The sequence below is a fragment of the Penicillium solitum genome (assembly GCF_028829755.1).
Source record: "Penicillium solitum strain IBT 25940 chromosome Unknown utg000001l_segment0_segment0, whole genome shotgun sequence".
Taxonomy (NCBI): domain Eukaryota; kingdom Fungi; phylum Ascomycota; class Eurotiomycetes; order Eurotiales; family Aspergillaceae; genus Penicillium; species Penicillium solitum.
The window spans coordinates 6439809-6460079 of record NW_027072121.1 but is presented as its reverse complement, the minus strand read 5'-3'; the positions used below and the strand labels follow the sequence as shown (position 1 = coordinate 6460079).

The 20271-nt window shown below is 49.2% G+C and overlaps 5 protein-coding genes across 5 annotated transcripts; 2 read left to right on the top strand and 3 right to left on the bottom strand.

The window, feature by feature from the left end:
- Positions 1-334: 334 nt before the first annotated feature.
- N7455_002456 (ABC transporter ATP-binding protein) lies at positions 335-4639 on the bottom strand (the record flags this gene model as incomplete). Its single annotated transcript, XM_040953452.2, has 5 exons — positions 335-1221; positions 1271-1393; positions 1447-3406; positions 3462-4125; positions 4182-4639. 5 exons carry the CDS (start codon positions 4637-4639, stop codon positions 335-337), a joined length of 4092 nt encoding a protein of 1363 aa, XP_040816162.2.
- An 803-nt stretch (positions 4640-5442) lies between these two features.
- Positions 5443-6084, bottom strand: N7455_002455 (polysaccharide biosynthesis domain-containing protein; the record flags this gene model as incomplete). The annotated part of the gene is made up of 4 exons (XM_040953283.2): positions 5443-5500; positions 5557-5875; positions 5952-5976; positions 6040-6084. 4 exons carry the CDS (start codon positions 6082-6084, stop codon positions 5443-5445), a joined length of 447 nt encoding a protein of 148 aa, XP_040816137.1.
- Positions 6085-6510: 426 nt separating this feature from the next.
- N7455_002454 (synembryn) lies at positions 6511-8265 on the bottom strand (the record flags this gene model as incomplete). The annotated part of the gene is made up of 7 exons (XM_040953193.2): positions 6511-6610; positions 6663-7504; positions 7556-7675; positions 7731-7889; positions 7957-8033; positions 8095-8169; positions 8238-8265. The coding sequence occupies 7 exons, from the start codon at positions 8263-8265 to the stop codon at positions 6511-6513; spliced, it is 1401 nt and encodes a 466-aa protein (XP_040816132.2).
- A 757-nt stretch (positions 8266-9022) lies between these two features.
- Positions 9023-14185, top strand: N7455_002453 (uncharacterized protein; the record flags this gene model as incomplete). Its single annotated transcript, XM_040953222.2, has 1 exon — positions 9023-14185. The coding sequence occupies one exon, from the start codon at positions 9023-9025 to the stop codon at positions 14183-14185; it is 5163 nt and encodes a 1720-aa protein (XP_040816171.2).
- A 556-nt stretch (positions 14186-14741) lies between these two features.
- On the top strand, positions 14742-19209 carry N7455_002452 (uncharacterized protein; the record flags this gene model as incomplete). The annotated part of the gene is made up of 3 exons (XM_065604281.1): positions 14742-15821; positions 16840-18762; positions 18814-19209. The coding sequence occupies 3 exons, from the start codon at positions 14742-14744 to the stop codon at positions 19207-19209; spliced, it is 3399 nt and encodes a 1132-aa protein (XP_065462772.1).
- Between the last annotated feature and the right edge of the window lie 1062 nt (positions 19210-20271).

Below are 20271 nucleotides of genomic sequence, written 5' to 3'. Positions count from 1 at the left end.
TTGGATACAGGTGCTTGGTTTGTACAATGGAGGCTTGTAAGGCTGAGAGGTTGCAGGGGGGTCTGAGATCGACCAGGCGGGACTTCGCTTTAGTCGATTTAATTTTACCGCTTTTCTTCTCCCCGGCTGAATCAATATATCATCCACATCGGTGTTCTCCATTACACTCTTGATTGCCTATACTAGTGCGACCTTTACGTGTTGCGGATTTACTCAAGCATATTTATGGTGGATGACGCAATTGCAATGAGATTGACCAAATAAGAACAGGAACCAGAAAGAAATCGAAAATGTACATTTCAGGACTAATGATCAAAGGAGCCTTAGAAACAATCTAACCACCAACCTCCTCAGGGTCACTGAGCAAGGCGTTCAACTTGCCGCCTTTCATTTTCGCCAGAGTCTGATATGGTCCATCCTCAACGACAGCTCCCTGGTCAAGAACAACGACATGATTTGCGATCTCGATCATTTCCTTTGAGTGCGTGATAATGATGACAGTAAGCCCCTGGCGCACGGCAACCAACCGCTGAACTGTTTGCCGCACAATCTCCGCACCCGCTGGGTCTAAGCTGGATGTGGCTTCATCGAGAATCAGGATTTGAGGTTGACGCAAAAGAGCTCGTGCAATGACCACACGCTGTTTTTGGCCACCGGAAAGACCAACTCCACCATCTCCGATCACAGTATTGTACCCCTGAGGGAGGGATGAGATAAAATCGTCAATCCCTGCCCCTTGGGCTGCAGTTCGCACACTATGCGACGAAGCTAGAGATGAGTGCTGATCTAGCCCATAACTGATGTTCTCATGAATGGTCCCGGGGAAAACGGTTGGTTGTTGCGATACGATGGAGATCTGTGAGCGAAGAGTAGGAACATGTAACCGAAGAATGTCCGCGCCGCCTAGTGTCACTGTGGGTTGTCCGGTTTGAGAGGCCGGAGCTTCGTAGAGCGACAATAGCAGCGACGCGATCGTGGATTTTCCTGACCCTGATCGTCCTACGAGCGCTGTACAGGAGTTGGGTGGGATGGAAATTGAGACATTCTTCAACACCATTGTGTTTGGCCGAGAGGGATATCGGAAATTCAGGTTAGAGAGTTTGATTGGGGTGAGCTTTGAAACTGTCAAGCTGCCGAGGTGCTCGTGGGATCTATCTTGTGGGAGGTTTGCAAGACGAATAAGCTGCGTCGCTATCTCGCGGGAAGTGTTGATTTGGGGAACTATCAAGAGGTCAGTAGAGTATTTCGAAGTGGTTCAGGGCCTACTAACTCCATGAGAGAATCTGAGCAGCATATCCAATGCTGAAAAGTAGCATCGAGAATACCATAATCACATCGTTCACAACGAATTCGCGAGATGCAGCGAGGACCGATCCATAATAGAATATCAAAGCTGTTCAAGAGAGTCAGAACAATAGCAACAAAGTAGAGAATTAGCGAGCTTACCGCTAGAAAATATGACGGTCGATTCTACCATACCGAAAAGCATACCTGTATACATGGCACGTTTCAAACCCAGAAACAAGCAGCGTGCGATCGCATTAGCTTGTTTGCGATGGAAGTGACCTTCCAACGTCAATGTTCTCACGGTACGGATCTCTGAAAAGGTTTCGGTAAAGACATCGGCAGCGATATTGTTCGCATCATTGCATCGTCTTTCCCATAACCCATTTGTTCCCTCGAAGCCTCGAGTGATGACATAAATGACAGGACCACACGAAATAGCAACGAGTGTCAACTTCCAGCAAACAATCAAGCTCCAGATAATTGCCATGACCGTGATTGACGCAGCAACCACCACAAAACCGGTGAATCGGCCTAGTAGGTTTCGCATGTCTTCTCCATTCTGATCGAGAGACGATGTGAGTCTGAGAGATCCGTTACCATCTTTCTCGAACCAGGCCCGTGGTTGATCGAGAATGCGTTCAAAGGCATTCTTCCTAAAAGAATCCAGCCAAGCCTCGCCGCAGAGTTCTAGGAAGTAATGCATGAAAAAGGACGCAAGGCCATCGCCGAAAGACACCACTAGTACAGCAAGTGACCATGTCATTGTCAGATGTGCACTGTTGGTTCCAGCGTAGAAGGTCCCAAACAGCTGAGACAGACAATATGAGAATATCGGGGTTGCGCTTGCATGGGCTAGTGCTGCGGCGAATCCTAGGAAGAGGAAGATTCGCTGTCTCATCGTCAAAGTCGACAGAATGGTGCCCATAATTTGGGAAAGCGGAGTCATTCGTTCTTTCGGTAGGTGCTGCTCTTTTGATTTCTTGCGGCGGCTATGCGATCTCCTGCTGCGCTTCGTTTCCGATAGATATTTCGCGGTGTGTTCATTGGGCCATAGATCCGACTTCAAGCCCCGATCATCAATGTGAACCATTTCGACTTCTTCTGTGGGAATAGTCATTTCTTTCAAGCCCTGTTGGGGACCACGTCCTTCTCCCATGAAAGAATGACGTTGGCTCCAATATTCCACGGGGGGATCCCTATTCCTGAACACATATTCCGAATTCCTTCTCGTCGTCAAGTCTAGCGAGCCAGAGTGAAAGCTCGAGGGAATGTGGCCTTGAGCCCAAGATGTCCTGGACCGACGATGTCCGAAGAAAGCTGTTGGAGGTCGTAAGGTATCCAAACTCTCCGATGATGAGCTCTCCCACGGAAGGTCCCTCTTGTTCTGGGTCTTGGTTTCCAGACGCCCGTAGGCTTTCGTATGGAAATACATTTCGCTCCCCGGACTGACCTTGACGGCATATCTGTAACCGGAGTTTACAATCGAACCCTGTTCGAGGATGTACAGGAAATCCTGTTCCATGATTTGTGACATATCATGAGTGATGATGATGGTCGTCTTTCCTTTCCGCCATTCGCGGATTGCTTTCATCACTGTGACTCGGTTGGCGTGATCAAGAGCGCTGGTGGGTTCATCCAGGATCAGAATCGGCGTGTCACGTAATTTCGCTCTGGCAATTGCAACTCGCTGCCTTTGGCCGCCACTCAAAAAGCTTCCACCCGGGCCAACGTAAGTGTCAATTCCTTTGGGGAGACCGTCGATTGTGTTCTCAAGCATGGCCAACTCAATGGGATCTTTGACATCTTCCTTAGTGACGGTTGCATGGTCCTGGCGACCGAAGGCGATGTTTGTAAGCACAGACTCATTGAAAAGAACACTATTTTGTTCTAAAAGTGTGATGTTGTTGCGGATCCAGTTGGTGTCGAGTTCTTGCATTGGGTTGCGGTCAATCAGGATTTCACCTGAGGTTGGCAAGTAGAACCGCATCAGCAGTTGGCTGAGTGTACTTTTGCCAGAGCCGCTCTTCCCTATAACAAACGTCGTTTCTCCAGCGGGGAAGAAAAAGCTCGACGGCTTGAGGACACATTGGTCAGGCTGACTAGGATATGAAAATGACACCTTCATGAATGTTCATTAGTGCCCGGATAAAACTCAGGGAAGGATTTAAACTCACTTTTTTGACCTCGATATCACCTTCACAGTGTTCCGGATACCGGGTTCCCTTTACCTCGCTCGCAATTTTGTCTTCCCTCCGGCTTTGTATTATCAATTTCAAGGCCGCACCAGCAACCTTTCCTTTTTCCATCACGATCATCTGCGGCAAGACCTGCTCAATAGACTGGGCTGCGGTCAGACAGGCCCAGAAAGTTCTGAGCACTTCTCCGGATGTGAGTTTCCCGGCGCGGGCAAGTGAACTGCCATACCAGAAACCCTGAACAAACATCCCGAACATCATCCACCGGATGATAGCAATTTGTAGAGAATTGTGTCGCGCTTGTCGAAGGTAGTGTGTAGCAGATCTCTCAATGCGTTCAGCAAAGTTCCGATGCTCGAAGGCTTGCCCATTGAGGTATTTGACCGTGTCGATATTGGTGATAGCATTGTTGGCAACTTTGGAAGCCTCGGTAAGCTCAGCCTGCTGGGCTGTAATGCTGAACTTCATTTTGGAGGAAAGAAATCCGATAATTGCCGAGAATATGGGGATGCCTGCAAGAGTTACCAGAGAGAGGCTCCAAGATGTGTAGAAGCCCAGCCCTAGCGAAGCCAGTGAACGGCACGAGTATTGCAGCACAAGTCCGAGCGGCTGCGATGTCGCCATCTGCATTTCATGGATGTGTCTGGTAGAGATGTGATGTTAGATATAAGATTTTAGCGAGTATAGTAACAAACTCACGCTTGAATTCCCGACAGCAAAGCCCCGGAGCCCTCGCTTTTGGCCTCAAACCACTCAACGTCGCGATTTAGCAACTCTAGAAACACCTGGCTGCGAATAACGGAGGCCTGCATTTCCCCGAATGCAACGAATAGAGCATAGTATGCACCATTCAAAAACCAACCAGCTACTCCCAGTCCAATCATTCCAAAGCAATTTGTGATTACTTGGCTATGAAGCCCTTTGGAATCAGTGTGATCGGCGCCGAAAGAGGTAAACGAGTCGAAAACATTGCCAAGGAAGATCGCAAGTGCCGGGGTGACAAGACTAGCAACCAGGGCGAAGATAGACCCGAATATGAGAGTCGGCAGATGCCTTCTAGTCGTGAATCCGAAGAGCGATTTCCATCCCAGATTGCTTTCGGGAATATTTTCTTTGTTGATGCCATTCCGATCGGAAGTCTTGCGTTTGGGCAGCATTTTGGCGAAAGGCTCAAACGCCACACTGAAGGCCTGGTATGACTTGTGGAGATTTTTCTTGTCGGGCTATAGTAGCATAGCAGTAAGGCAAGATGGAAGAGGATACAGATCGGCATGAAATAGTCATGACGGGCCATTTGAGTGTGGTTTCACAAATATAATCGACAGGAAGAACAATACTAAGAAATTTCCCAATGGGGTAACATTGAAGAGGGGCGAACAAAGACACCCATGCTCTGGCATTGTTGCGAGGCACGTGGCATGAATGTACCATTCATCGGCTTCAACCTTGAGACAGCATTCACAGCCTTCACTGTTGATGGCAGATTTCTAACGGTCGAAAAAACTTAGGGCTAGAGGGTGGACTTGCTCAATGTTTGATGCGCGATGGCCACAATCACCCATAATGAGGGCCCTAGCAAATCGGTCCTGAAATAACGTTTGGGAAGATAAACAAAAATACCAATGGAAAAACCAATGAAAATGACATTTTATTCAGGGTATATTTCGAACGCAATATCGAAAGACTGTCCAAGTCCGACCAGACAGCCAATCTATATTTGAGTCGCGATTGATGGTCCGATGCTAAATCAGAACCACACATTTATGGGACATGACCACACTTCTATCGTAACAATCAATCTCAAGCCGTGATACTGCGAGGTCTTGCAATCAGTATCACAGCCTCGAGGCCATTCATCATCTGCGCCACAAGGAAACAGGCAAATGCCGTGGGCTAGATCAGCCTGGATGTGGAACTGTCCTCGATTTCAAAAACAGCAGCATTGAGACACGATGTGTAATCAAGAGCTGGCCTTCTGGGCCTTCTCATAAATCCAATCGTTCAGACCGGCACGGTTTCTAGAGGACTCCGTCAGTTTCCATGCGTGACTCAGCCGGCTCCAATCGGCACTTACCTAGCGATCTCAACAGCATAAAACTGCATGCGCACACCGAAAATAGTGGTATCCTGGTCATACTCGGCATCCGCACGGGTACGGATCATGGTGCCGAAGTTGAAGTCCTCGATCTTGTCCCACTTCAACATCCAGGTGCGCCACTTCTCCTTGCCAGCCTTGCTCTTCATCTCTTCCTCGACGAGGGTTTCGGCGGGATCAAAATCGGGGAATGCCTCCATGAATGACTCGTAGATATCATTGTCCTGCTTGGTCAAGCGAAGCTGCGAGCCCTTGACCTTCTCCAAAATAGCCCAGTATGTCATGAGGTGTTCAACCGCTGCAATGTGACAAGATGTCAATATTATGACCTTGTCCGAAGGTGCAAATGGGATCTAAATCGAGGCGTGACTGACCTTTGACGGCGAACTGCTTCTCCATCTATTGCGATTGTTAGCGATCAAAGTTCTTCGGTCTGTAGACCATATGGACGCGGGGTCGTACATCCTCCAGATTCTCCGCCTCCTCGGGGTTGAATGGCTTCGACATTTTGACGGTTGTGTGTAAACTAAATGCTTTGAAATACGAACACAAGAAAGCAGTGATATGACGAGTGGGGAGGAAATCAAGTGGGAGTGTTCAGTGCCCCGCGCATAATTTTTTTGACGGGCGGAGAGCACCCTCCGCTTTCCATAACGTCATTCCGCCCGCAGTCCACGGGTATAAATCGTTTTCAGCGTCATGTCCAGCTCAACTATATTTAATTCGCTGTTGTGCCCGCGTGGATGTATAGTTCCCTTTTTAATTTATTGAGCTGAGTTAAAATCTCCATATATGTCTTGAATTGACGCCAGCATCGCTACAGACCTATTGTAGGGTATATTATGCAGTGAATCAAGCCTAAAGGCCATGCTTCCAGATGAGAGCTCAAAAGCTGATATTGTGAGATTGAAAACTGAGAGCAAAAGTTAATGCTCAGTCACTATCGGTGTCATCTGGCAGTTCTTCGAATCTTCCCTCGTGGAGAGCCTGGGTCACGGGGTTCTCGACATTGAGGAGACCATTTGCTTTGGCCCTATGATGTTTGTTAGCAAGGGCACTATATAGCTCGCTTATAATGCACATACCTCTCAAATAACACAAATAGTCTCTCTGCTTCGCGCTCCTTCTCCTCCATGGTCATAGGCGGACCGGAGTCCTGTGGCTCGGCGGCCCACCGTTGTCCAGTGATTGGATTGCGTGCGGTTTCAGGACCGTCTTCAGCTGAATATGCTTCACTTGCACTCTGTGGCATTTCAATGCCGCGCGCTGCCAGGAACCCAGCAGCGAAGCCGTAGCCAATATTCTTAGTGAGTTTCTCAGCATCCTTATCTGATAGAACGAACATCAGCTCGGAAATTGTAACCTTCAGATTGGCAAAGTGGCTTGATGAGAGCTTTAGAAGTTTGGAAGAAAGTGTCTCAGACTGTCCAATTGGCAAGCTTCGGTCAGTGTTCTCGGGCAGAAGAAGCAACTGCATACGCTTGCGAGGTCCATCAGGTGCCACTTCGTGGATAGCGATAAGTGAATAAAGCAACGGGATTGCGGTTGCTTCTAGCTCCTGAGGGCTATATATGGACATGGACTGATCCAAGATACTGATCAATTTATCCACGTTACAATTGTTGTCGAATGTCGGAAAAAGGGGGCTGCTCTCGAAAACCTTGCCTTTCTTTTCCTCCAAGTCAAGGATAGACAATGTATTGAGCAAGCCACCAAGTAACCCATCTAGGGGCTTTGATGGGATATCAATGCGACATATAATCTTCAAAATATGAGGGATGGAAGGAGAGAACTCGGTAGCAAGATCTGGAAATATCTTGGAGACATTGTATATCAACTTGAGTGTGTCAGACAAGGCGAGTTCGTCCATTTGTGACAATGGTTTTCTCCCTGACTTGGGGAACTGCTTCGCATGACGGCTCAATTGCTATACTGGTCAGCACAGCACATCAACTTTAGAGTCTGACAATCCGCTCACGTAGTTGACATTCTCCCCCAATGCATGGCTCTTGATCAAATCCTTAAAGTCCAGTGTGGTGTTATAGGTCGCGTAGAACAATATCCGACTTGTAACCATCTCGTCCTCTGAGTCTTCGGTCTATCAAATATCAGTATCAGCTTTGGTACGGGCATTCGATCTCCTGCGGGCGTACCTTAAGCTTTTCTGCTAGCTTTCCACTGTATCCCGTGTCCACAAAAGCCTGGCGCATCTTGGGGTCAAGTAATAGCGCATTTGCAACACATCGCAGTGCCGCTCGACGTACATCAGGGGTCTCCCCCTCAACGCCATATCGCACCAATGTATTAATGCCCTATAAATGATCAGAATCAATGGTAATTTTGATTCTCGACGGGCAGCTTCATCCGTTGTGCTCATACATTCTGTGAATAGATCGCTTCTGCGTTGGTAGGGTTTGTGCCGTGCTGTCGGAGCTGGAGGAGGGTTTGGACTCGGTCTAGTAGATTGGATCAGCATTGGGCATGTGCATAGTATCAGGGCAATTGCATCCGACTTACCTGCTGTTGAGAGGTTGTTCTCTTGTAGGTCTTTCTCAAGAGACTTTAGAAGCTGCGTCACTTGTTGTAGCTTCGCTGTATGCGCAATATCGAGTAAGCCAACCTGATTGCCGGGGTGAAGCTTCTCAATCTCCACAACGTACCTGTTCCTTGCATCTGAAGAAACGCCATTCTGATCTGAGCTCGAACTGACTCGAGTGTTCCGAGTAGGGGGGTGATGTAGGACTGTGTCACTTTCACTAATGTGTTGTGGTAAAGTAGATTCTCCTATACACGGTACAAGAGCAAGATCGGATTAGCGTGCGCAGGTAGCTATTGACGAGAGAACAAAAAAAAAAAAGGAGAGAGAGCGACGCGGGGAAGTCAGACGCAAATCGTCATAAATTATTTGGCGACCCCCCACTTAAGCTTCTCCTAAGAATCTCTTCTCCAGACATTTCTATTTATACGTAACAATTATTAGTACTTTATTATATAAAAAGCCATATCCTACACACTCCAATTTAGATCTTTTGTATAACGTGAACTTTTGAGCTCCACCGTTTGCTGGAAGAATGCGACATGAATAGATTGAAATGTCAGACGTTTAATGTTGAATACTCAATGGTGATTAATATTGATTGTTGATTATTTCCTGCTACATACCTATACACCAAAATACCCAATGATTACTATTGAAGCTATATCCAATCGCATGAAAAGTCCGCGTATTGGTGCCTCGTCGCCTCAGGCGGTGACACTTTACGCGCATCGCGGCGCGTCGGAACTTGAACTTAGTTTTCTCGGCTGGATGTGGCTTCTTGATTCTTCAGCTTCAGTCTAAACCTTGGAAACAGATCATGGACAGGGTCTGAAAAGCGTCTCCTTCAGCAATGATCCTTGAATATTGCTTCTTTTCCCTTTTCACACTTCTTGTCTGATCCAAATCATGGTGGAGATCCTCTCTGCTCGTCCGCCTACACCCCCAAGGACAGCTTCGCGCATCGTGATTGAAAACACCGAGTCACCACTAGCAGTTCAAACACCTAAGGAGTCATCGTTTTCCACGCTGGGATCGGCGGAAGCCGGCCCATCCAGCCGCAGTTCGAAGAAAGTGAATTTCTCGCCATGGCCCAAGTACATCAAACCCCCAACCTTTGCTAGTGCTATGAAATCGGCCCCCGACTTCAAGACTATCTCTCCGTCCCCGAATTCCAAGCCTACGAAGTCGATCCTGAAAGCAACCCAGTCGCCAATTCCTGTTTGGTCACCTAATGTCGATGCATTCACCACCGAATCGCTCGCCATGCTGCTCGAATCGGTCATCCAACAACTGGCAGGCGAGTCAATGACCTCTCGACTCGATGCCTACATGCAATTCTATGGCGCGCTACGAACGTACGATGGGCTTCCGGCGGGTCAGAAGATTACCGAAAAACTGAATCTCATCACCGAGTTTATTCAGCGAGATGTGAATCTGGACCTTGCGAACGTCTCCCCTATCGACACAAACCTTGCCAGCCAGGCTCTGAAATTGTCAGCTGCATTTGTTTGGCACCCGGAAATCTCGACACAACTTTCGGAGGAATTCAAAATCTTTCTGGTCGACCACTCCATCACTTGTCTCCATGAGGCCAAGGCCCCGAAGTCTGTTTTGACGCACTACATGTCCATACTGTCGACCCAAACCTTTGGCCCCAAGATTATGACCGGTGCTCGTGTGGCCCGTCTTTTGGCGGTACTACAAGAAGTAACCAAGAATATCAGTGGCAACGCAATTGTTTCCCATCGATTGAACATTTACCAGCGGCTCCTGGGCCAAGCGAAGACTACTTTCATCTCCCAAGCCAACCTATGGATCGAACACTTGATATTCGGGCTGCTTCATCATTTGAAGGATACCAGGTCAAAAGCGATCGCATTTGGCCTGCAGGTGGCCACAGAAGCCGGTCCTAATCCTACACTGTCAAAAAACATCCAGGATCTCTTCGACCGGCCATTAGAGCACGGCCGAAAGCTTGTATCAGAGGTTCGTGAGCGCATGACTCGAATGATGGCGACGGTGGATAGCGGCGAGCATGTTCCTCAAATTTGGAGCGTCATTATCCTTCTTCTCCGGAACAAAAGATGGAATCTGGAGAAATGGGATCATTTTAAGGAATGGGTTCTCGTGGTCCAAAAATGCTTCAATTGCAGCGATCTAGCGATCAAGACGCAGGCTATCGTTGGTTGGAATCGATTTGTCTCTGCTATCAACCCCAACGAATCGACGCCCCGAGCGATCCTACACATGCTGGGCAAACCAGTACTTTCTCAATTCGACCGCAAGAAGACCGACAAATCAGGATCACCGCCCACTCCAGTTTCTCTGACCAGCTACTACAATCTGCTGTACTACACTTTCCGCCCTTCAGTTTCGTATCAGCACCTAGACATTATATGGGAGGAATACGTGGTAATGCCGTCCTCAGGAATCTTCTCATCAATCCCGGTTCTCAGCGACTGTCTTTCACGCATATTGACGAACCTGTTGTGGAGTACGCAGGCTAAGTTATGGACAGAGAATCGAATCAACGACACTACCAAAATGGAAGCAGAGGAACTTCCTGCAGCCGACAGCAGATGGGTTCGATCAAGAATTACCTCAATTCTGAAGGTTTTTGAGCATATATTCAAAGCCTCAGTTTGGATCGATGACGCAGTTGGCCAATCTCACGTGGCATTGGCCTGGAACAGTCTGTCCAGTGCGTTATCGCTTGCGTCTAGCAAAGAGATTACCCCTTCGGGGGAATCGATGCAAGCTGTTGCTAGCGTTTGGAGTCTACTGCACCGCCTTTGGATTGCAGGGCCGCCCTCGTTGAATGCCGACAGCACAGATAGCTTCTTCGAAAGATTCAGATTCTTGTCTACAACAATGATTGTTTCTATTGGGGGCATTCCGTTTACCGAAAAGCTTCTCTTGAGAAACGCGGATGGAACCGACAACATTTCCAAATATTCACATCCGAATACGACACAAGAGAGTGCTATTCTTCATCTCCTTCGAATAATCAGCAGCACTGCAGGGACAATAGTGCCAAGCAAGTCTTATACAGACCTTGTTTTAGGTAACATTGACGCGGCATGCAACGGGAGATTCTCCCGAGGATCTCGCCTAGAACTTCTCCAACAGAGTGCAGAATTGAGCACTACAAAGACCAGTGCTATTCCTCGTGCGGCTCAACTGTCGGAGGTGATTTGGAAGGCCACTGCCCAGGCGGCCGCAGGTGCTTTGCAGTCGTTCCCCATGGAGTCCGCTCGTGGTCGCGACGGCTCTGTATCCCGTGACTATGAAAATGTCATCAAGATTCTCTCGTTTGGACTTTCATTTCCATCGGCCTTTCAAGAGTGGTCTCATTTGCTTGAAAGTTTTGTTCGCGTCGTTCGAACAGAGAAAGGAAACCAAGCGGTTGCCACTATGATTGTGGAACCCATGGCCGAACGCCTCATGCATCTTTCTGCTGGAGATACCTACCTTCCCTCAACTTCGTTGCTTAGTCATTCTTTATCTATCCCTTTCATGCAAGGAACCGGGCTAGGGATTGATCGCAGTGGCATCCAGGCAGCTGGTCATGCCATCTTTCCTCATAAACTCCTCGCATCAATTGCCCAGACATTGCATGGTGCATACGACAATTTCAACGCATCACAATCCAGTGGCCTTGCAGACTTCATAGAGGCATTGACTTCTTTTCTTGGGACCGGTGTTCCGCAGTTCCAAAGCCAAATTCTTCAATGTCTCCAGTCATCACTTGGTCTTTGGTTGAAGGACGAATCTCACAAAATCCATGTTGACTGCGGTGTTGACAGCAGAATCCTGACGGCGTGCCGTGCGCTCTCGTCGGCTACCATCAATACTCTGCAAACATCAGTTTCTCATGACCTACCTTCTTTGAAAGACTTCGAGCCCATTCTTTGCGCCGGGTTGGAGTCTTCGCACATGTCAACAGCCAAGAGATATGTCGAACTTTGGGGCTCGACCTTTGGCTCACAGTCTTTTGTCACCCCAAACACCATTTTGCAAGCTGTACAAACTGCCGAGTCCAGGGTCCAGACCGCAACCTTGCCTCCGCAAGACGGTGATCAGGATACCGAGATGTTATCTCCACCTCCTCCGCAAGACAAAATGAATCAGTCATTGCATCAGCCGTCTGAGGACAATCAGCTTTCGTCCCCCGTCATACGCACTGAAGACTCCTCCGTGGTCCTCAAGCCAACCGAACAGTTCCGTGAACCCCAGTTGCCGAGTAACTCTCAAAAGACCATGGATGCGCAAATTGTTGATGGCATCTCACTATCTCACAAGCGTAAAAGCCATCATGAAATGTTTTCGATGATTGAATCGATTCAATCTTCGTCACCAGCCAGCACTCCACGGAAATTGGGCTTCGATACTCCTCGTCATGTACGCAAACTGCATGGAGAATCACTGACCAGCCTTCCTCTAACGCCCACTCTCGCCCCTACTGAGAATGAAGACGGATTCATCGGCTCGTCTCCTACGCCTGGGACCAGAGACCCGACACCTGCCATGAACTCCGACGCACTCATATCAAGCCACCTGCCTGCGGATTTGGGTGGAGACCCTCCATCATCTCCTCCCGAGATGCAATCACGGAGTCCAAGCCCTCGCAAGAGTCGCTCGAAAAGCGCGCGGCGAAGGGCTGCAAAAGCAAGAAAGGCTCTTGTTGCTACATCCGGCAAACAGTCAACAGTCAACAGCCCCGCTACTTCCCGTCTTGCGACAGAGAATATAGACACACCTATGAGCGATGCCCATGACCATGATAATGAGAACGCCGACGCTACACCTCGAGCAAACGGAATCACTCCCAGTCGGCGACTTCGATCTGCCCTGGGTAAAGACTCAGATACAGCAGAGCTTTCTCCGGTGCCACCGGTTGATGCCGATAAAACACCTGTCCAACAACCTACTCGCAGAAGTAAACCAAGCTCGAGCTCCAAGAAGAAACGGAAGCAAACTCAGTCTAAGCCTGTGGATGATCAACCCCAGCAAGCCATGGACATGCCCCCTGATATCCTTCTGGATAGTTTCATGGACTCGAGTGAAGAGACAGAGTCGCAAATCGCATCGCAGCTCGGGCAGGACTTGGAACTAGCAGTACTTCCTGATGAGCCATCCATGAAGAAGAGAAAGCGAGACCAAGAGGATTCTCCCTCGTCTGTGAGAACCGACAGGCGCCGGTCCACGCGGCTGTCCACAGTTAAAGACGTGGTCAGCACCGAGTCATTGCAACCTGATTCTTCACACTCGCACCATGCCATCTCTCGGTCGATCTCTCCTGCTAAATCATTGTCGCCAACTGCTACTCGCCGATCCACCCGCAGTTCACAACGAAAAGATAGTGATATCCCTCCTACAGACTCTATTGCACAGGAATCAACACAGCCATCAACACAAAACACCGAGACCCCGCGGCCCTCTAAAAGGTCTCGCAAATCCATTCGTCTTGAGGACCAGTCTGTTTCTACCGCCATCGATAGCAGTCCCCAAAGTGTCACTCGAGATACCCGCTCCCGCAAAACGCGGTCTCAGCAACATGCATTCGAGGCGTCTCAGCCTCAATCTTCAAGCATTCCATCCGAGGAACATGGCGACACTGACCAGTTGCCACCTCATGTCGACCTGGACATAGTCCCCGAGAACCTCATCGCAGAAGACCAAGCAGGGCACAGCACCTCTCTTGTTACTACCGAAGAGGCAACTGGCACTCAAGTCTCCGAAGTGGAGCAGGCCATTGAGCCTGCGGTAAAACCAGACATCGAAGTGGACATCGAAATGGACATCGACATGAATGCAGTACAGCAGTCTGTCGGAACAGTCGAGCAAACTACAAGTGTTGCCACCACGGGTACACAAACCCAAGAATCACCCCCCGAACCCAAGCCCGACATCAGCGAACAAGGCATCACCCAGTCTCTGAAGAATTTCTTGGGTGAAATGAAAATGACGAATTTGTCCCCGAGCGCTTTCCGCGAGGTGGATGATCTTCTCTTTAAACTCCGTTGCGAGGCACAAAACGCATCGACGCGACACAATACTTCAGCATAGCGAAAGGCGTTTACAGCGAAACCTGTTGGATAGGATTTTTTTTATATTGGACCCCGTCTCATCATTATTCCCCACCTGCATCCTATATGTCTTCATAACTTGAAGCACAGCGCCTATTTTATTGCTTGGAATGCTTGGTCCCAAATCTTTTTTTTCTTGTACGTTACGTTTTCCGCGCTCAGGGGGTTCTGCGAGTATAATATGATCCAAACATTGAACATTATGATCTTCAAGAATTAAAATGCCAGACATAGCAGAAAGAAGATGCTATCGGAGTCTAGTTCACCAATTCACTTCCATGCGTTTTTCCTTGTCCATCAGCCGTTGCCACCATTTTAATAATAACCCCCAGATTCCATATTGGCCAGTTGGAACTTGACCCGAAGGTGTTCAGGTACGGTTTACTTGAATGTCATGATGACGCAGACCGCCACTCCTTCCTAAATAGTATATCAAACCAGGTTCAACCTAGGAAGTCGCGATCAATTTAGCAGCTCAGTTTATTCAATGTCCACAATTATATGTACATAGTGGCTCGACTGTACTTGTCCGAACAATGGCAACCCCAGGCACTCAGTATATGATGCAAGCCGGCCTAGCAGCCGGCATGTCAGGCACACAGGGAATGCACTCCCCGCACCCTAAGCCGGTAGATCCCCATCTCAGCGACCCGGCCAACATGCTTCCACCCGACCTAACACCCGACTCAAAAAGCCGAATCGCTCTGCATGGTGTGGGTGAGAAGGACGTACTCGTTCCCTACTTGAGTATCGGCGCATGGTCATGGGGCGATAAAGCAACCTTCAACTACAACCCAACACGAGACCTACCGCGCATTCACGCAGCATGGGCCAAGCTCAAGTCTGTTGGGTTGACCTTTGTGGATACAGCGCAATCATACGGCGACGGCGAGAGCGAGCGGATATGTGAAACCCTATTCCGGGACATGCCTCGCGACTCTTTCGTGGTACAGACAAAGTGGCTATCAACACCAGACATGACCAATACACTCATGCAGGCTGGCGGGCCCAAGTCTAAACTTAAAGATTCGCTCATCCGTCTTAACCTGGATTACGTCGACATCTATCTCGTACATGGGCCTATCCACCCTAGCAAGATATCTACTGTCGCTAAGGGCATGGCCGACTGTGTGGAATCCAGGATGGCGCGCGCGGTTGGGGTGGCTAACTATGATACAAAGGAGATGATCCAGATGGCCGATGAGCTGGCCAAGCACGCCGTCCCGCTCTCTGTCTGCCAGTGCGAGTACTCGGTCGTCCGCCGCTTGCCTGAAGTCAGCGGCATGATCCGAGAATGCAAAAAGCGGAGTATCTGCTTTCAAGGGTTTGCCTCGCTGGCCGAGGGCCGTCTTTCTGGGAAATATTCACGCTTCAATGAGCCCCAACGCAGGCGGCGCTTCAGCAGTTATCCCATGCATATACTGGAACCTACTATCAATGTCTTGAAGAGGATTGCCGAGGAGCGGCATGTGCCTGTTCCTGCTGTTGCACTGAATTATTCTATCAATAAGGACGTTCTGCCACTGGTTGGCGTGCGCGATGCTGGTCAAGCGGAGCAGGATATGCAGGCGCTTGGATGGCGGTTGACGGAAGATGAGATGAAACAGATTGAGGGAGTCAGTCTACAAGGTAGTAGGTCATCCTTTATGCAGCATGGGTAGGTAATGAATAGATAGATGATAAAAGTGTACAGTGTAAATAAACAGTGGACTTGTGAATTGCCCTTTCGGGGTTTAACCTCCCAATACGCCGTCACATAACCTCTCTCCAATGCTCTCAACATGAAAAACACACTATATTGATCATGGCATGATCGCCTCGGATGAGCGAGATATCTCCTTTTTGCCCCGAAATCATAACTCGGCCGAAATAACTACTAGCCCAAAAATGCGCTATAGGCCCGAAGCTATCTACTTAGACACGACAAGGCCGTATGGAGTAGATGGATGATCTTGTGGTTTTTTTTCCCCCTAGAAATGCTTCATCATCATGCAATATGCAATCGGTATTGGAATACAAGCAGAAACACCGTTTCTCTTATAAAACGTCATATCCTAACTCTGTTCGCAACGGTTTGTCTCTTTGCTCGTGATCACTTTCGAGCTGGCTAATATTTCAATGTAGAGTCGTGCAATTTGATAATTAACGCCCGCCGGATCTCTTCATCCTAAAGGATATTATTAGGCTAAATATCCTAGAAGATCCCGAAAGCTTCAATTTCCTCTTTCAACTTGTTTAATATGCCCAAGAAGTCCGGGCGTCAGCTCTCCTCCCAATGATGAGCTTTAACGATGTCTAGACGGAAGAGCATTGAGCTGCAGGTCAAGAATAAAAGAGCAGAACGTGACTCTAATCGCGTCCTAGCTAAACCAACTATAACTATCTTGAACCGTGATAGTACATGTCGCAATCAGCGCCATGCAATTGCGCAACCCCATGCCAAGAGCCGCGCCCTTGGCAACTGCCGGGATTTCCACGTCTTCCTAGACATCTCAGCTCATTCGGCCATACTCCGAACCCCAAGTCCGCTCATCGTGACTGTGAGACGCCTACATGTGACCTCACCTGACCGAGCCAAGCTGGCTAACGTTTGCCCGTAATATTAATCCCGCCAACAATACTGCGACATGCCAGACTATCACCGCACTCGGATGCTTCCAAGACTCTTGGCGTGGCTCCCCCATCGCACCACCCGCGAATCTAAAGATCCAGGCTGAGAATGCTTCCCAGATCCTCTTGGCACCTGGGCACGGGTCCGAGGTGACGGTAGCAGCAGGATTAGATGGTTGGCAAGCCCTTGGCATCAGCCGGAAGCCATGCGAAAGCCTCTCTCATCTGCTACGAAGGTTTCTGGGCGACTTTGTTGCTGCTACCTTTTTCTTTGATCTCTCATCTCTCGAAACCGCGTCGTTCTCGTCGCATGAAGTTCAATTTCTTGAAAATCTTCCTCATTTAATCGGTACCACCATGGTACTAGCCCCATATCTGAAGAAGGTAGTGGCCTGGATCGCTCCTCCTCCGAAAAAATCGGAAGATGGACGTGATCAGTGGCCCTCTCGAGCAGCTTTCCTGCTGGCCGCCATGGGAGGCTGCGCCGGTCAGGGAAATCTGCTGCGATACCCCTCGGTAGTCTACAATAACTACGGACTACAATGGTTTATTCCTTACCTGTTGGCCGTGTTCGTCATCGCCATTCCGGCTCTTATTCTCGAGATCGCGATTGGACAAGCCTATCGAGGTGGAACGGTGATTGCGTTCAATAACATCAACCGTCGACTGAAAGGCGTTGGCATGGGCCCGATTTTGATCAGTTTTGTCGTCGTACAATACTTCACGGTCAACTTGGCGTGGATCATGAACTATTTCCGCAACTCCTTCCGGAGCCCAATACCATGGGAGGGCAGGATCGAGGAATTCTACATGGGCGATGTCGTCGCCAATGTCGACCCGGTCGTGGGCAATCTCACTGCTGGCAATGGTGCCGTTGCCCACTATACCATGTACCCCGGTGTTGCCCTTATTGGTGAGACGGTCGGCTGGAGCGCCTTTATCTGGTTTCTCATATGGATTTCCATCTTCCGTGGAGTGGGCCTGACGGGTCGTGTCGTCTACTGGACAATGGGTCTGCCGATTGTCACCACCATTATTATCGTCGGTCGCGCTTGTTCACTGGAAAATGCGGGTGAGGGTATCCGACTCTTATGGGCGACATGGAGAGGCGACCAACTTGCTTCGGGAACTGTCTGGCAAACCGCTGTCGGACAAGTCTTCTTTTCCACCGGCATCGGTTTCGGATATTTCACTTCCTATGCTTCTTATAATTCCAAACACTCCAACGCTGTCATGGACGCAATTCTCATCTGCGGAAGTAACATCCTGTTCGAGAACGTTGCTGCCTTTGCCGTGTTTGGTGTTGTAGGCTACCTCCGACGTTGGCCACAGGATGGCGAGAGATTGGGTGCATTCGTGGTTGGTTTCCTGACGCTCCCCGAAGCTGTGCTTCACATGCCTGGTGCGAATTGGTGGGCAATCCTTCTATTCTTTACCCTAGTGGTTCTCGGGTTTAGTTCGGCCTTTGTGATGCTCGATGCGGTGGCTACGTTGGCCGTGGATTCGGGTGTGAAAATGTCACGACCGATGATTGTGACGGGCCTCACAGTAATTTCATTCCTCATGTGCTTGCCATACTGCACCCAATTTGGATTCTACCTGCTGGATGGAATCGACCGATGGATTAACAATGTGGCCTTGATTTTTGTGGTGTGGTCGGAGCTCGTCGGCGCAACCACGGTTTATCGCTGGCACGATGTAGCTAGCCAGACAGGGCTGCCTGCTTTTGTTGTGTATAATTTCGGATACTTTGGTGGCCAGATTGTCGGAGTTGCCGTCGCACACGGTGTCTCGAACCCGGCAGCTGGCGCCGGTGCTGGGTTCGGGTTGTACATCGTCTGCTCGATTATTTCAGTCCTCATCGCCATAACCCCGGGTATCAAAGCAGCCAGCTTCTGGGGGCGGAACCCTCTTCTCAGTCGATTTTGGTATCTAGCATTCTACTCGGTATGTCCCACTATCACCAAGACTTGCACCAAAAGAAACTAACATGCGCAGGGTAATCAATTAAGACGCGACCTGAACGGTGTCGTTGGCGGTAATGGAAACTGGAACATCCCTCGTTTCTGGCCCATTCTACTCCGATATGTCAGCGCGCCTATTCTGGCCATTGTGTTCAGCTTCGCGTATCCCGAATTCTATACTCTGCGATACGACCCCATGATGATCGCCGGGTTTATTTTGGCGCACTTTTGTTTGCTCCTGATTCTGCTCGGTGTGGTGTTTCCGCGATACTACGATGTCTTTATTCCGCCTCATCGGAGGGCTGAGGGTACCGAGATGACTATCCCCAATCAGCCCAAAGAACAGGACTTTGAATCTGGCATGTTACAGTCGATTTCGGGCCACAAAGGTTCCGACAGGATGGATACTGCGGCGGTGCCGAAGCTATAGACTGTATATATATATCTTGTTCCGTCGATTCAAGGTGGAGATGAGCTGGCTATGAAGTGATTTTACTGTACCTTTTCTCTTATAGGGTTACTATATAAGGGAATCCTAAGCCTTATAATATCTCTTCTTATGGGTTAACCTCAGTTGAAGACCAGTTACTATCCTAGGATATTGGCTACAGCTGGGAGCCGGGATTCACCCACCGATGAGCAGTGGACCCAGGCAATAATGCATGAGCACATGTACCAACAGGTGATATTGAACTACGATACGGAGCAGAAGCCGGAATGAGTGATACATGGTGTATTCATATATACTAATGTGCATTGAGGAAAGAATGAAAAGCCGACTCATCTCCACGGCAAGGTATGGTAAACGCGACTGGTGAGTGAATAAATTAACCGGAAGGAGCTCTGACCAGAGACCTGGCCATTGATATAGCTGGTTTGTTACCAGATAGTTGGTCTTGGTGGAGCTGGTCCGACATTCTCCTGGCCTAGTTGGGCATACTGAGCCAACCAGGACTTACAGGCTTCGTGTTGTTCCCGTCCAACCGGTCCGATGGAGGTCTTGAATGCCTCGAATTCAAGATCATGCTTAATCTTATAATGTGCTCGCAAGGCCGATGGCTGTTTGTGTCTGGTAGTGACACTGCATCCGGGGTATCGGCAGTAGAGCTCCCCTCTGAATACTGTAGGAGACTCGGGGTCTAGCCGGGGGAGCTAAGGAGCATCGCTCTCTGTAAGCTGGAGGTAGGTTCTTGGACTATTGCTCGGGACAGGTGGTTGAATGCTGAGTGGATTCTTATTCACTCGAGTACCCCTTTTCACATTCTTCTTTCGTTGTGCATTGGGGTTTTCCTTGCAGAGCTTGTGGAGTCGGTTGCGACTATCTTCACGTGTGAAAGCCGTCTCACAATAGACACACTTGAACTCAGGTAGGGCAAAGCCCACTGGGAGTACCTCCGGGTGATCATTGTATTGGTGGGTCTCCAACCTCGGTCTGGAGGTGAATCTCTCTCCACACATCTCACATATGCCTGTGAACCGGTGCTCCCAATCG